We start from the raw sequence: 17,450 nt of genomic DNA, 5'->3' as shown, positions 1-17,450 counted from the left end.
GTGGGGGCTGGCTGGTTTGCCCTGAAGGGTGTCCTGTATCAGGGTGGGGGTCCCGCTGGGGTGCCTGGCCAGCCTGGGTGAGGGGCTGATGGCCGTTTTCAGGCTGGCCATGGCCGTGGGCTGGAAGCTAGTATCCGGGATTTATTTATCGTCTATGATCAAAACTTTGTAGCCTTGAGCGGAGCTCGGGGCTGGCAGGGCACACGAAAAGCTTGGCTTCCTCCATTGCCGGGGGCAACCCAAGCCTCCTGCTCTCTCCAGCTCCGTGGCCACCGCCATCTTTGTTGGGTTAATTTGCATACTCATCCAATTGGCTGGTGAGCATAGTGGAGTGACACCAATTTGCATGCTTCTCTTTTATTAGTGTAGATTGTAGTACTATTTTCCATACAAACAACTGTAAGCCTACTTTTGCCCTACCCTGTATATGGAACCAGATTTGTGGTTCGCAGAGATGGGAAGGGGGATGGAAATACTGCATGAAGTTTATCAAAAGGTACAGACTACCAGTTACAAATTCTGGACGTGTAATGTATAGCATGGTAACTACAGTGAAGAATACTGAATCATATATTTGAAAGTTGCTAACAGAGTAGATCTTAAAAACAGGGGGTTAATTTAGCTTAGTCTACCCCTTCCCCTGCACTAACAAAATTACAGCCAAATTTCAATTAATTAACATGACAGAAAATTTAAACAAAACAAACAAAAAAACATGCCAGAGGAGTTATTTCAATTAATTTTATAACTGTCAATTAAATCAGAATACCTATTTTTAAGTTTTGTTGTTGATAAACTTTCTAAGATGTACTTTGCAGGTACTTTTCCAATTGTTGACAGTACACTATTCAGAAATCAGTGTACATTTAACTATTACTATATTGACTTACATTAAGTCCTTCTAAATTAACTTTTCTTTATAAAGAAATTCAGTGGGGGTTTTCTCAGTTTGGATTATGGCCAAATGTAGACATAAAATTTGCCGTTAGTGATATCTAGTGCATTTTCAGTGTTATACAACCATCACAACTACCTAGCCGCAGAATATTTCTGCTACCCCAAAAGGAAACCCTATCACCATAGATCAGTTACTGCCCTTTCCTCCCTCCTCCAGCCCCTGGCAATCACTAATCTCTTTCTGTCTTTTTTAATTTGTCTATTCTAGACATTGTACATAAAAGGAATGACACAATATTTGACCTTTTGTGTTCTCCTTCCTTCACTTACAATGTTTTTAAGATTCACCATAACTTCATATATCATAGCATACATATATCATAACTTCATTTCTTTCTATGCCTGAGTAATACTCAATTGTATCTATACAACATTTTGTTTGTCCTTCCATATCAGTTGATGGACACCTGAGTTGTCTCCACCTTCTGTCCATTTAGAAGAATGCTGCTATAACAATTTGTACACAAATTTTTGTTTGAACACCTACTTACAATTCTTTTGAGTATATACCCAGGAATGAAATGAATTGCTAGGTCATATGGTAATTCTATGCTTATTTACTGAGGAACTCTTTTTCCACAGTGGCTGCGCCATTTGACATTCATAGCAGCAATATCTAAGCGTTCTAATTTCTCTACATCCTCACCAACACTTATTATTTTCCTTTTAAAAAAATTATAACCATCCTACAGGATGTATCTCATTGTGGAGGTTTGAATTTCTGTAAAATTATGTTAAACATCTTTTCATGTGCTGGTTGGCTATCTTCTTAGGAGAAATGTCTATGAAATTGGGCTGTTTGTCTGTTTATTCTTGAGTTGTAAGAGTTCTTTAGATATTCTGGATAATGGACCTGTTAGAGATATGGTTTGCAAACATTTTCACCCATTTTGGGGGGGTTTTCTTCTTCACTTTCTTGGTAGTATTCTTTGATGTTACGAAAGTTTTTAATTTTGATGCAGTCCAATTTATTTTTTCTTTTGTTGCTTATACTTTTGGTGTCATATCTAAGAAACCATTGCCAATCCAAGGTCATGAAGATTTACTCCTATGATTTCTTCTAAGGGTTTTATGATTTTAGTTCCTACATTTAGGTCTGATCCAATTTCAGTTAATTTTTATATATGATATGAGGTAGGAGTCCAACGTCATTCCTTTGTATGTGAGAATCTAGTTGTCCCAATGCCATTTGTTGAAAAGACTATTCTCTCCCCATTAAATTGTGTTGGCACCTTCTTTTTTGTTGTTCTTGTTAATCATCACCTGAGGATATTTTCCCATTGATTTTTAGAGTGGAAGGGAGGGGGAGAAACAGAGACATAACCATTGGTTGCTTCCCGCATATGCCCCGACCAGGGCCAGAGATCAAACCTGCAACCAGGGTATGTGCCCTTGGCCCGAAATGAACCCAGAACCCTTCAGTCGGAGGGCCGATGCTCTATACACTGAGCCAAAACAGCAAGGGCCTTGGCACCTTGTTTTTTGAAAATCAATTGACCACAGCTGTCATAGGTTTATTTTATATTTATCAACCATCCACTAATCTATGCCTGTCCTTACACCAGTACCACACTGTTTTGATTACTATAGCTTTGTAGAAGTTTTGAAATCAGGACATATGAGTCATCCAACTTAGTTCTTTTTCAAGATTGTTCTGGAGACTGCTAAATCTCTCAAACAAGCTGCAGCTGATGAAAGTGTGTCCCAAACCTATCAATAAAAGGACCAAACCCAGCACTAACACCCACTGTCTTGCTTCACAGCTGGGCCTTGCCTGGGCATCTCCAAGCCCAATACAAATAGCAAATAGTAGCCCTCTGCAGATCCCTATGTAGCACCTGCTGTGTGGTCCCAGGCAGTGGCTGACTTTGCACCTCCCTGGAACCCCTAGAGCCAGTGCACCCGGTAGACAGCTTCAGACCATAGCAGATTACAACTCTACACATCCACAAGTGACACACTCACAGGGGCAAACTCAGTGAGCACCAAAGCCTTACTGAGGCAAGTCCTGCTCCACAAGGATGTTTCTTGCACAACAGCTCTCTCTCTGTAGTCGCAGCTGGTCCTCACAGCCGATAGGCTTGAAGGTCAATTCCTCCCAGTGATGCCAACATCAAACAAGGCTCAACTACAAGCCCACACAGGGATGCACCTAGAGTGCCCAGCTCAGGTGACTGGGGAGGCTGAGCCACTGGGCCCTACAGGACACCTACTACATAGGCCACTCTACAATTCCAGGAGACATAGTAGCTCTATCTAATACATAGAAACAAACACAGAGATACAGCCAAAATGCAGAGACAAAGAAACATGTCACAAATGAAAGAAATGGAAACTAGCAAACTACTGGATACAAAGTTCAAAACCATGGTTGTAAGGTTACTCAAGGATCTTCATGAGACTTTCAAGGATATTAGTGAGAATGTCAAAGACATGAAAAAGGACCAGTCAGAAATTAAGCATACACTCAGTGAAATAAAGAATAATTTACAGGGATTCAACAGTAGAATAGAGGATTCTGAGAATCAAATCAACGATTTGAAATATAAGGAAGCAGAAAACACCGAATCAGAAGAACAACAACAAAAAAAAAGAATCCAAAAAGAAAGTGTAAAGAGCCTCTGGCTTCAAGCATACCAACATTCTCATTATGGGGATACCAACATTTGCATTATGGAGAAGAAAGAAAGGAAGATATTGAAAACCTGTTTGAAGAAATAATGACAGAAAACTTCCCCTACCTGGTGAAAGAAATATACTTACATGTCCAGGAAGCGCAAGTCCTCTTACAAACAAGAGGAACCCAAAGAGGACTACATCAAGACACATCATAATTAAAACACCAAGGGTTAAAGACCAAGAGAGAATCTTAAAAGCGCCAAGATTTCAAGGGAGCACCCATATGACTGTATCAACAGAAACTTTGCAGGCCAGAAGGGAGTGGCAAGAAATATTCAAAGTGATGAATAGTAAGGACCTACAACCAAGATTATTCTACCCAGCAAAGCTCTCGTGTAGAATTGAGGGCCAGATAAAGAGCTTTACAGACAAGAAAAAGCTAAAGGAGTTCATCAACACCAAACCAGTATTACATTAAAGGTTAAAGGGTCTTCTTTAAGAAGAGGAGGAGGAGATAAAAATATGAACAATAAAATGGCAACAAATACTAGTACATATCTATCAAAAATTGAATCTAAAAAAATCAAAATAAATGAACAAGAAACCTAATGAACAAAATAAACTGGTGAATAAAATAGAATCAGAGGCATGGAAGCATGGAACAGAATGATGAATCTCAGAGGGAAGAGGGAAGGAGGGCGGGAAGAGGCCAATCTTTGCCTTAAGCAAGCCCTGTCCACTGTTTCTGTGCATCTAGGCCAGTGATGGTGAACCTATGACACGCGTGTCAGAGGTGACATGCAAACTCATTTTTTTGGTTGATTTTTCTTTGTTAAATGGCATTTAAATATATATAATAAATATCAAAAATATAAGTCTTTGTTTTACTATGGTTGCAAATATCAAAATATTTCTATATGTGACACGACACCAGAGTTAAGTTAGGGTTTTTCAAAACGCTGACAGGCCGAGCTCAAAAGGTTTGCCATCACTGATCTAGGCTAATACACTTTTGAAATGCCCCCTTTCAGACATCTCAAGAAAGCACATAATCTTAAGTACCCTGTAATTGCATCCCTGAGTTGCTTTTCTTCCACCTCCACGTAATCTTTCGTACATTCCCTCCTTAATTTCTAATGCATAAAAGAAGCTGCAAACTGTTATTCTTAGAAGCATTTATCTCCATCCGTTGAGATCTTGATCCCTCTTTTTGGCTCAAATAAATTTTTATGAAACACTAGAGGCTGGTTGGCCGCGGCAGTGAGCGTCATAGCGACCGGTCGTTCCATCATTCTGGCCGCTTGGCTCTTATTTATATAGTTTCTACATGTTTGAACATTTCTTTATTAGCTGTAATAGATTTTTTGTGTATTCTTTAGGATCTTTTTGAGAATTTAGTTGTTCAGTGAGGCAATTTGGGTTTGTCACTTCAAATAGCAATAATTCTCTCACTGCTTCTTTCTAAGGCAAATACGATAAACCCAACATTACTTCTGTATAAAAAGTTTTACCAAAATAACTTTGAATAAGAATTTTTCCCACTAATACTCTTAAAAGTCTACATGGCTATTTGAAAAAGATTAGAAGATGTATTTTATGAAAATGGAGTATTAGCTTCGGTTTCCTATCATTTTAAATTCTTTTAACTTCATGTATTAAAGAATCCTTAAATCCTAGAAACTGATTTTATTTTTTTGAAACTATGATACAAAAATGTTTTAACATTTCCTTTATATTTGTCCATCTTTCAATTTCTTTAAATACTATTTTATGCTTCCATGATAAGATCAAATTCCTTTTAAGTTTTAAAGAAAACCAAAATGGCTCATTTATCCCTTAAAATAAAGTTTGCTAAAACCAGTACTTGAGATTTATAATATTCAAAAACATACACAGTCGATTCTTGCTACCTCCTTGAACAGAATTTTTGAAGAGAAAAGTTTCTATTTTATACTCAGATTTTATAAAATTCTATATTTATTAAATATTTACAGCAACTTAATTAGTATAAGCAGAAATTAAATATAAGTAATCTCAAATTATTTCTCAACCCAGTGGTTTATGTTGTTTTAACTAATTCTGTAACTTTTAAAATATCTTAAATAGAGTCAAACATGTTCCCTTATTAACTAATAATAGCAATTAAAATCCTTAATTTCTCATTTTCTATTCTGGACCTTACTAGTTTTTCCCAAGTCCTCATAAAGTACTGAAGTCAGGCCGAAACCGGTTTGGCTCAGTGGATAGAGCGTCGGCCTGTGGACTGAAGGGTCCCGGGTTCGATTCCGGTCAAGGGCATGTGCCTGGGTTGCGGGCACATCCCCAGTAGGGGGTGTGCAGGAGGCAGCTGATTGATGTCTCACTCTCATCGATGTTTCTAACTATCTCTCTCCCTTCCTCTCTGTGAAAAATCAATAAGATATATTTTTTAAAAAAGTACTGAAGTCAGAATTGGACATATTAGAATATAACTTCCCTCTAATTCTGCCAAATCATAAAGACCTCAGCTAGTTCATGAATGAAATAAACTGGAGGGGGAAAAATGATACATTTCTGATCCCCTGAACAACACATGACTTAAAGAATAATTAAAACTAAAACTTCCAATGATTAGATATTGACATGCTGCTAGGAAAAATCAAATACACTTACCCAATTCAGAAGAGAATTTCATGTTGCCTTTTTCTGCATCTTCAATATGATTATCTATCACCTCATCAATCTTGTTTGCTTTGAACTGTAATTCTAATATTCGACTTGGGCCCCGGGTGAAACGGGGATAGAATTTTTTGGGGAATGGCCCATGGGGCCCAGACCCCTTGATGGGCACATTCTTAAGTGGCTGAGTCACTTCACTGAAGTTGAAATAAACAAAAAGCAAAACCGTCCAGGTCGCAGATGTAAAAAGGCATCCATAACAGAAATATCGAACTGTGACGCTTCCCATTATAAACCTAGCATAGCTGAAGGGCCATTTTCAGTTTCCTAAAAGAGAAGGATAGATAAGTTAGACACTTCAGGATATCTGTAAATCATCCACCAAGTTCATATTCAATGTTTCTCAAACCAAGTTGCACTTCTGAACTATTTACTTAGGATCCCTATGCATACTATTAAAGATTCAAATGGAAGAAAATATGAGAATAGTCAAATTAAAAAATAAATCAACAATTAAAAACAAAGGCTAATGAGTTAATGCTCAGAAAACCAATGGCAGCAAAACACCTGTCCACGTTAATGGATACTGCTCCACCTTTGTTCTGGATTGCTTTCAGTGTGGTGTTTTTTCAGATTCTAACTTTTAATGAGGGAAATACCAGTCCAACATGTGTGATGACAGTACATCTAAGATCCCTTCCAACTATAAAAGTACAACTCTTTTAACCCAAGGATCTTAAAATCTGTTATTAAAAATAAGCAACTAAAAAAATAGTTCTACTTTCTAATCAAAGATTAAGCCTACCCTAATGCCTACTCTAGATTAAACAGTTACATTTTAAATAACCAAAAGCGTTGTGGACAAAAAGGGGCCACATGCTAATCTGACTAACTCAGGGAAGGCCTGCGCGGCAGCCTTGCAAACTCAACAGACCTAACGTAACCACAAAGGATGGTCTGAAACTAAAACCTTTAATTATAAAAAGCAGTTTATAGTGGACTAGAGGACTGGCACACGAATTTCATGCATGGGTAGGGTCCCTAGGCCTGGCCTGCGATCAGGGCCATCTTCCCAACTGCCCACAGCCAGCCCCACCCCCCACTGCCACCCGCCTCCGGTTCCCCTTTCGGAGCCTGCTGGCTGGGGGGAGGGACCAAGAGGTTGGCTGTTCCCTCCCACTTGCTGGCCCCGCCCCCGCTGCAGGTCGTCCTCTGTGTGGGGCAACCCGCGCGTGTGGGCCTTGGCCTGGCACTACCTGCATCCCCCGCCATCCACTCTCGGTTCCCCATTCACCATTGGGCAATCGGAGCCTGCTGGCTGGGGAATGTGACCGAGAAGTGGTCAGTGCACCTCATAGTGACTGGTCAAGCAGTCATTCTGGTTATTCTGCCATTAGGGTCAATTTCCATATTATCCTTTTATTATATAGGATTGTTATGTCCTAGGCTAGTATCTTCCCTCACAAAGATCAACTTAGATCTTTACTGAGCCTATTGTCTCTTTGAATCTAAGATAACAGAACTTTGGAAAGTCAGGGTAACTTTTAACTTCCCTTTTTCTGGACCCCTTTGGGCACAACATATGGCGCCAGGGCGGGGACTACAAATCCCTCATTGTTATTGTTATCCTGTTAATTGTTGGCTGTTATCTATCCTGTACCCACCTAAGTAAAAGAAGCATGGTCTTTATCATTTTATCTTTTATCCAATCCTAGAGGTTTTCCAGCTTTGCTTTCCCTCCCTAATCTATCACAAATGGATTCCCTCTAACCCACTTACATCTCCACCTTAAATAGGTGAAAAACCCCATTCCCCAGAGCATTATCTCAATTTCTTGAGCTTCTCCTTCCCAGCAATTGTGACAGTTTGACTCAAACTCACAAAAATTCTTTACAGATTTGAATGTTTTCATATGTTAATAGAGTTCAAATAATTCTATTTCCCCTCTCCTTATGATGTCCTATAAACAATAGAATATCGAACCAATTCATGTTTCTCTCACATCGATAGTTCTCTGTCTTTCCCTCTCTCTTCCACTCTCCTTGAAAAATCAATGGAAATATGTCCTTCCCTCTCCCAGGTACTTTTCTAGGAGGCAACCAAGTTGGCTGCCCTGTTTGAAAAAAACAAAACAAAACAAAACAATGGAAAAATATCCTCGGGTGAGGATTAAAAAACAAACAAATAATATAGCTGCACTGAAGTTTTCCCTACTGTCAGGTCGAAGGGAAGCCCAGGAGTGGATGCATGCCACCGCAAGGCAGATAATGGGCCCTCCCAGGAATTCCTAACAGGTCAACATGCCGACCCCGCCCCTCACCAAACACCTGTATGAAAAGAAGTGCCCCCCTCCCTGTTGGCGCGAATCCACTGGCCCTGCCTTTGGGGCTTGTGGGGCTCGCCTGAGAACGCGGACTAAACCTTCTCTTTTCCCTTTTCTGACCGGCTTGATTCTATTTCCTGCGTCACGAACTTTACAACTACACTTTTTGATATCTGGTCTTCATGGAGGCCTCACAAAGCTTCCTGAGGAATTCTCTGTAAAGAGACCAACATACATACAAAATAGTCTCACAGAATATTAGGGCACAGAAACCCTATATAAGTAATGTACAAATAGAAGAAATCTATGAAGAGATACTAATACATTACTCCTTATTTCTACAGTATGAAATAATTTTAGAAATAGTAGTATTACCACCACCTCAAATCCAAACAAAGCAAATCAGCATTGTGTAAGTCCAACTTCAGAAATTAAGCTGTTGGTATGTTATGCCACAAGTCTAGAAGATGGTCGGTAAATAGCTCAATTCTTGCCAACCAAGTAGTTATTTTACCACATGTCAATTCAAAAGCTTAAAAAACAAACAAAACAACAGCAACACCCAAACAAACAAAAACTCTCCCACTACAATACCAAAGAAGTGGGAAATGACTGCAGCTCAGAAGGAAAGTCAGGCACCAATGAAAGTGCTGTCCTATCAGCTGTTAGCAAAGGAAAGAAATGCACATAAAAACAACTGCTTTATTTACAAGTGGAAGAAAATATTCTCTAAGCAATGTGAATGGAACCATCAAAGAAAATAAGACAAAAGGTTGCAAATTTGCCACTTTGCAACAAAAATGTAAAGAATAGAGACATTTAGGTAAAACATTAGATTTTTAAACTAAAACACATTCTAAGTTCCTAAAATATTCACTTGAGGGTAGGCAAAAACCAAGCAAACAACATCAAAAACAAAAGTACCATTTCTTGAAAAGGCCATGGAATTCTGAAGTACACAGGCTGCTGATTCCAATAAGAACCTATACATCTAAGGAGCCAATCCTTCTTCAACTATATAATGAGATTTCTATTTAGATTGTTTCCTCAAACCATTCTAGGCCTTCCCACTTCCACATTGGTCACCTTAAACCCAAACACAGAAGGGAACCAAGCAAAAGGGACAGAGAGGGGAAAGCCAACTAATTCTTCCTTAACCACAGGAAGAAGCCAGAGGACTCTTCCATCAAGCAGCTCTGACCAATATAATAGATGGACACCCTTACATTAATTCACATGTTTCCTTTACCCCAAGTCCCACCAGCTTGCTGGGCAATGTCCAGAGCCCTTCAAAACCCATCTTTAAAATTTCTTTATTCATGTTCCTCCTATAACCGTCATCCATAGTCTATTTAAGTAACCCTGCCCCTACCCTGATTCACCATTGTTTGGAACTCATCTAATAAATAACCTCTTAAATATTAAATTAAAGCCACACTCTGCCCACAACCCTGACTTCCCAGTGGTGTCAGTCTTATCCCCATTACACTACTCTTCAACTTCACTGCAGACAAAGTCCAGTCACTCAACCTTTCCTTTCTCGTACAGCTTATATTTCTTTTGTTTCTGTGTCCAGGTACACATCCCTTAATGTCTTTACTTTTTTCTCTATTTGCTTGGAACATGTTGGATAATATTAGAAAGTGCTAAATGCTAAGGGGTAAAATAAGACAGGGAAGAGCAATTCGAAGTGGAAGAGGGTGTGTGAAATTTTAGGTAGATGGCCAGAGAAGGTTTCACTGAGAAGGTGATACTTGAATCAAGGCGTGAACAAATCAGTAAGCACTGCAAATACCTGGGAAAGAGCTGTCCATGCAAGAAAGCAAAAGCAAAGACCCTCAAAAGTAAGTGCCTGGTGGGGTCAAAGAGTATGCATCGTGTAGACCACATGCTCTGGTCACAAGACAACAACACAGATTAAAAATCAATGACAAAAAAATAACTAGAAAAATGAAACATATAAATGGAAATTAGAAATTATTTAGAACCAAATAGTGAAGCAAACACCAAATTTAACTGTCTAAGAAATTAAAACCTCCAAACAAAAATCAAAACCTGAACATTTAATCTAATCTGTGCTAACAAATTAATGAATCCAGCATCTACAAAGTCTGTTTGCTATTCCTTCCATAGGCAATTACCTAGGTCAAAGCAAATGTTTAAAGGTCAGTTAATACCAAAACTAGAGAACAAATTCTTTCAATAATAAACTTGAATAGTTAAGTAATCCAAAACTTCAGCAGTTAGATATCACTGTAATATATTTTTCAAAAGGTAAATGAATAAAAGGATAACCAGTTGTGTACACGAACTTTCAGGGAAATAAGGTAGTATGGTTTTATGTTTTTCTTTAGTCATGGTCTGGTAGTTGCTCAGGGACACCTGTAAGTTGAGAATCAGGGTTTTGCCAGGGGAATACAGAAGAATGAGGAGAGGTATGTGCAATGTGCTGATTAGAATGACAGACCACAGTCAAAGCCAGGCAAGGAGAAATGTAAGGAGGTGGAAGAATGGAGCAGGATGAAAACTACGGATGGGCTAATCGTATTAGAGGTCCTGATGTGGCTAAATAATTGCTGAAGTTATGTTACCTAAGAGAGTGATCTGGAAAGACTGAGTGTTGTGGTTGGAAAATGAGCTGCCAACACTCAGACTGTGGAGAGGTACAACTAGTGATATATCCTTTCCAGATACGGAACTAGAGATTTTCTAAGAACAATTTGCCTATAGTGCAGGCACACCTGAAAACCAAACTTATTATTGCTACTGTTAGCATCTACTGTTGTTATATAAAAAACTAGTGGCCCAGTACACAAAATTCATGCACATTAAAAGGGAATTAATTAGAGGAAATACTTTAATATTGCTATTTGCCCTTTATCTATAATAGAAGTGTCAGAAATGAAAGAAAATTAGTAAAATGTATATGAAAATCTCCCTCCTGTCAGAGTCTGGGTCACGCTGCAGGACCCAGAGTCAAGTCCCCGCCCACCTGCACACACCATGAAATCGCACGAGACCCAGACCCAGCCGGCCCCACCCCCGTCAAACCCCACAGGGTGCGGGGGGCGCAGCCTCAGGTCCCCCGGCTTGGCGCCAGGGTTGGGGGCATGGCCTCAGGTCCCCCATCAAGCCACGCGGGGCTGGGAGGCACAGTCTCAGGTCCCCCAGCCCAGCACTGGGCAGAGGGTGCAGCCTCAGGTTCCCCAGCGTGGCCTCAGGTTCCCTGGCCCCGGTGCTGGGGAGGGGGGGTGCAGCCTTAGGTCCCCCAGCCCTGGAGTGAGGGCGTGATGACCATTTGCATATTAGCTCTTTATTATATAGGATTATATAGAATGTGTTGTGGCACACTAGATCACAGAAGTCTAAACTGTCATGAGATCTCAATCCATTTAAATCCCTGCATCATTATCAGATTAGAATGAGGAGTATTTCTCAACAGCACAATAATTTGAGCTAAGACCCATTTGGGGATGCTTTTCATAGTCAGTTTCTCTCAACAAAGAATTCAGCATGCACATTCTACAGCATACACAGCTACTAAATTATGCTACTGTTATGCAATGTCACTCTATACATGATACTTTAAATCAGCGGTCGCCAACTGGTGGTCTGCAGATCACTGGTGGTCCGTGAGGTCCAAAAGGTTGGCGACCACTGCTTTAAATCATTCCATTAATCTTCTACTCATAGCCTATTAAATATACTGAAGAATCCAACATTTTTCTTCTGAAAAATCATGAAATAATCCTAAAGGAAAGGCTAATATCTACCACAATAGGAGCTCTATATGCCAGACACCATGAAAGGTGCTAAGGATTTATTTATATTTTAGGCTCTAACATACTAAAAAAAAAAAAATTCAGAAAATAAAGATGAGCAAAAAATTAAAAACCACCTGAAATCTCACCACTATTAACGTCTAACATACTGTAAATTCTACTTATTTTTAATCTCTCCATATTAGCTATAAAACATTATACCACTATCGGCACTTACTGAAAAATAAATTTAATGAACTCAAGTTAGTGGCATTATTGATACTTTTCTGGTTACTTTGCTTTATTTAAAACATTTCCTACAAAGAACATATGTATGCCTTTAATAATCAAGGCAAAAAAATTATTAGGAAAAAACTTCCTAACTTAATAAATATAAGAACAGATTGGAGAAGATTAAATGTTAAGGCTTTGAATCTCAGAAGCAAATGGGGATTTTAGCTAAAAGGAAGTTATTTAATCCCATTCATTTGTCAAAAATTTAAGAATAAAATCTGAACAATGAACATTCTAAAGCATAATTTGAAAAACTGTTTTTCTTCTATGAACCACTAACTAGTTTGAAATTTGTGTGCCTTTCACTGTTCATCATTTTTTTACAAAACTAATGCAACATTCTAAACAAGACAGCTTTCATTTTCCTTTAATACAAAATAACTGTTATAATATTTAATGAAGTTTAAAATGTCTACCTCTAAATGTTACATTTTTACCTTTAAGTAGTTTCCAGCTATTTTCTCGTCAGGATACTCTCTATTCCAAAATGTCAAACAGCAAACATTTGTTAGGTTTTTCCATAAAAGAGACACAGCGGATTTTAATTCAGCTAGTCATGTGAGTACAAATACTGATTTACAACAGTGCCCTTCCTAAATACCCCTGTGAAATTACCAGGTGATGACAACACAAAAGCACACATGATTATTTCTCATTTGTTATCTGCCCTGTAAGACTAGAAGAAAACATTGCCACCAACCTGTTTCATAATTGCAAATAAGAGATTATTGAATGAGAAAAGGTTCAGAGCAAATTCCAGACATCATATGCTCTCCAGAAATAATCAACCCTTTGACATCCTCTGATATGACTCTCCTCTAAGAAAATCTAAGGAGAACATAAACCTATGTAGTGTCTCTATTTTATAACTCAAATGCAACGGAAAACTGCATGCTGATATTGATGGGAGAAAGAAGCAAAATTAATTAAATGCTAAAAAACAAACTAAAAGGACAGACAATATGACAAAGCACCTAAAATAGCCAAACCTGGGATACCTACTTGGTCAGGGAATATGGGCTGGTAGAGGCTAACCATGACTCTTTCATGCCTTGTCTGATCTAATGCCCAAGCAGAAAAGAGAAGCTCTCCCTGGTAAGACAAGGAGAGGACATAAACACTTCATGGAATCATTACATTGCAGATCTTTCTAACCATACATTCTACTGTAAATATTTAATCTGCTTTATTGGGATGTCATATTTTAATAACTCATTTCTGACCCTATGTGCCACTCAAGGAAATGCCCTGACTGCACCTGTATTTATCTAAACCAAACAGCTCATATTATGCCAACACAGGGGTCATAAAATCAAATGTAGTCAGAGGACAACCAGATAAATGAGGAAAAAGAGAGAAAACGTAAGAGTGGTGGCAGTAACAGGGCATGTCCCTCACCTAAGGAAATCATGTGATCCAGTGATCCCACTTCTAGGAATATGTCCTAAAGAAACCTGAAACACCAATCAGAAAGAATGTATGCACCCCTATGTTCATAGCAGCACAATCTACAATAGCTAAGATCTGGAAACAGCCCAAGTGCCCATCAGCAGATGAGTGGATAAAAAAGCTGTGGTTGCCCTAACCGATTTGGCTCAGTGGATAGAGCGACAACCTACGGACTCAAGGGTCCCAGGTTCGATTCCGGCCAAGGGCATGTGCCTTGGATGCAGGCACATACCCAGTAAGGAGTGTGCAGGAGGCAGCTGATCGATGTTTTTCTCTCATTGTTGTTTCTAACTCTCTAGCCCTCTTCCTTCCTCTCTGTAAAAAATCAATAAATTAAAAAAAAAAAAGCTGTGGTACATTTATACCATGGAATACATTGCAGGTGTAAGAAAAAAGGATCTTTTACCCTTTGAGGCAGCTTGGAGGGACCTGGAGAGTATTATGCTAAGCAAAATAAGCCAGAGAACACACACACACACACACATAACCCATGGACACAGCAGGCGGTGGGGGCAGGATAGAAGGGGTCGATGGGGGGAAAAGGGAGACATATGTAATACTTTCAACAATGAAGATTTAATTAAAATAAAAAGAAATTTAAATTCCAAAATTGCAGAAGTTCTGTTGATCAGCCAGCCTCCATAAAATAAATAGTAGGAAAACACTTAGGAACCCCAAAATTATGCAAGCTATTATCTCTTGTTCTCATTCTGCCCACAAAAGGGGATTAAACCCTAAGTACATCTAAAGAGGGTGATCACCCTCAAGAGAACTCAATCTTAACTTTCCTATAACCAATCCCTGCCTTGCTTTCTTCTCCCTTCATGTAATCTTCCTTATGTCCCCTCCTTAATTCCAAATGCATAAAAGAAGTTACAAACACATTTTTTAAAATACATATTTTTTTTTATTTCAGAGAGGAAGAGAGACAGAAACATCAATGATGAGAGGGAATCATTGATTGGCTGCCTCCTGCACGTCAGACCGAGCCCGCAACCCAGGTATGTGCACTTGACCAAAATCAAACCTGGGACCCCTCAGGCCACAGGCCAACACTCTAACCACCAAGCAAAACCGGTTAGGGCTACAAACACATTTCTTGAAAGCATTTTTCTCTGTTGAGATCTTGGTTCCAGGAATATCCTCTGTTTGGCTCAAATTACTATAAAAATTTTCTATAGGTTGGGTGTTCTTAGGTCAACAAAATTAAAAATAGAACTAGCCCTGACCAGAACTAAGTAATGGTTAGAGCACTGGCCCAAGGACCAAAGGGTATAGGGTTTGATTCCCAGTCAAAGGCATGTACATGGGTTGCAGGTTAAACCCCAGGCACCTGCAGGAGGCAACCAAGCAACCAATGTGTCTCTCTCACATCAGATTTTTTTTTTTCTCTCCTTCTCTCTCTGTTACAGGCAAAAATAGAATATTGGGGACTAGCTATAAGATACTAGAGGTCCGATGCACGAAATTAGTGCAAGGGGCTTGGCCATCACAATCCCTCGTAGCCTTGGCCAGCCCTCTCGGCCCCGGATTCATCCAGAAGGTCATTCTTCTGTTGGGTCTAATTAGCATATTATCTCTTTATTATATAGGATATTAACCTTGATTGTTCTAATGAAAGAAAGTACATTCTGCTCTAGCTGGTTTGGCTCAGTGGGTAGAGCGTCAGCCTGCAGACTGAAGGGTCCCGGGTTCAATTCCAGTCAAGGGCTCATACCTGGGTCCTGGGCTCCATCCCCAGTGTGGGGTGTGCAGGAGGCAACCAATCAATGATTCCATGTCATCATTGATGTTTCACTCTCTTCCTCTTCTTTCCTCTCTGAAATCAATAAAAATAAATTTAAAAAAAAGAAAGCAAGCACATTCTAACCTGACCTGGGAGTTAACCTTGGAAAGTGGTCCATTCTTGTTGGAGAACTGCCTATTATCATGGAAAGATTAACAACCTTGTTATCCAAACAATGGAGTCCTGCCCCCAGCCAAGTTGTCTTCTCTACTGTAATACCCATTTTGAATGCCTATTCTTATTCCTTTGCCAGTTCCCCAAGTAATCTTTGTCCTACCCCTTATAAGCAGTTGGCTTATGAGGGAATACAGAGCAGATTTTCGTGGATGTCCTGCTGCTTTCCCATACTGCTGGCAGTATTGGAATAAATGCTCATATGGTTCAAATCTGTCTCTGCTTAATTGGTTCAAGAACTGACTGGCAGCCCAGACAGACTCACTGGTTGTCTAGTTTGATCTCCCTCTCCATTCTTCCTTTCCACTCTCTTTTTAAAAATAAATAAGTAAATAAATAAAATCATCCAGCCAGTATGGGTCAGTGGTTGAGTACTGACCCATGAACCAAGAAGTCGCTGGTTCGATAACCTGGTTAGGGACATGACCAGGTTGCAGGCTCAATCCCCAATAGGGAGCATGCAAGAGGCAGCCAATCAATGATGTTTCTATCTCTCCATCTGCTCTTTCTCTCTCTCTAAAATTAATAAAAACTTATTTTAAAAATAAATAAGGAAAGAAAAAAATCAAGGGAAAAAATATCCTTAGGTGAGGACTAACAAAAAAACAAAAAATAGATTTACATACTACACAACTTACATACTAGACAACCTACACTGGTGATAGATTAGGAAGGCTTTCTCCCACCTTCTTAATCTATCACCAATAGATTTCATGTAACCTACTTATGTCTCCTCCTTTGTAATGTATAAAACAAGATTTTAAAAATGCCATTCCTTGGAGCATTATCCCAATACACCGAGATTCTGTTTCCCAGCAATCGTCAACAATTTGACTCAAATAAACATAAATATTCTTTACAGGTTTGAATTTGTTTTTCTTCTTCTTTTTTTAATTAAATCTTTATTGTTCAGATTATTACAGTTGTTCCTCTTTTTCCCCCCATAGCTCCCCTCCAGCTGGTTCCCACCCCACTCTTCCTTCACACCTCCCCCGCTATCCTCATCCATAGGTGTACAATTTTTGTCCAGTCTCTTCCTGCACCCCCCACACCCGTTTCCCCCTGAGAATTGTCAGTCCACTCCCTTTCTATGCCCCTGACTCACCAGTTTATTCTGTTCGTCAGATTATTTATTCGCTTGATTTTTAGACTCACTTGTTGATAGATGTGTATTTGTTATTCATAATTTTTATCTTTACTTTTTTCTTCTTCTTCCTCTTCTTAAAGAATACGCTTCAGCATTTCATATAATACTGGTTTGGTGGTGATGAACTTCTTTAGCTTTTCCTTATCTGTGAAGCTCTTTATCTGACCTTGAATTCTGAATGATAGCTTTGCTGGGTAAAGTAATCTTGGTTGTAGGTTCTTGCTATTCATTACTTTGAATATTTCTTGCCACTCCCTTCTGGCCTGCCTTGTTTTTTTTTTT

The 17,450-nt window shown here is 39.2% G+C and overlaps 1 protein-coding gene across 1 annotated transcript in view; it reads right to left on the bottom strand.

Annotated features, from left to right (window-relative positions):
• The window catches only part of GALNT11 (polypeptide N-acetylgalactosaminyltransferase 11), a 62,512-nt gene that overhangs the window by 40,101 nt on the left and 4,961 nt on the right, over nt 1-17,450 (bottom strand). The window contains exon 2 of the mRNA XM_015566243.1: nt 6,229-6,561. Coding sequence (XP_015421729.1) covers nt 6,229-6,523 — 295 coding nt within the window. The 5' untranslated portion in view covers nt 6,524-6,561. The remainder of the gene's footprint in view (nt 1-6,228; nt 6,562-17,450) is intronic.

The sequence above is a fragment of the Myotis davidii genome, unplaced genomic scaffold, assembly GCF_000327345.1.
Source record: "Myotis davidii unplaced genomic scaffold, ASM32734v1 scaffold762, whole genome shotgun sequence".
NCBI lineage: Eukaryota > Metazoa > Chordata > Mammalia > Chiroptera > Vespertilionidae > Myotis > Myotis davidii.
Note: the sequence above shows the minus strand (reverse complement) of the source record. Positions and strands in the feature narration are given on the sequence as shown.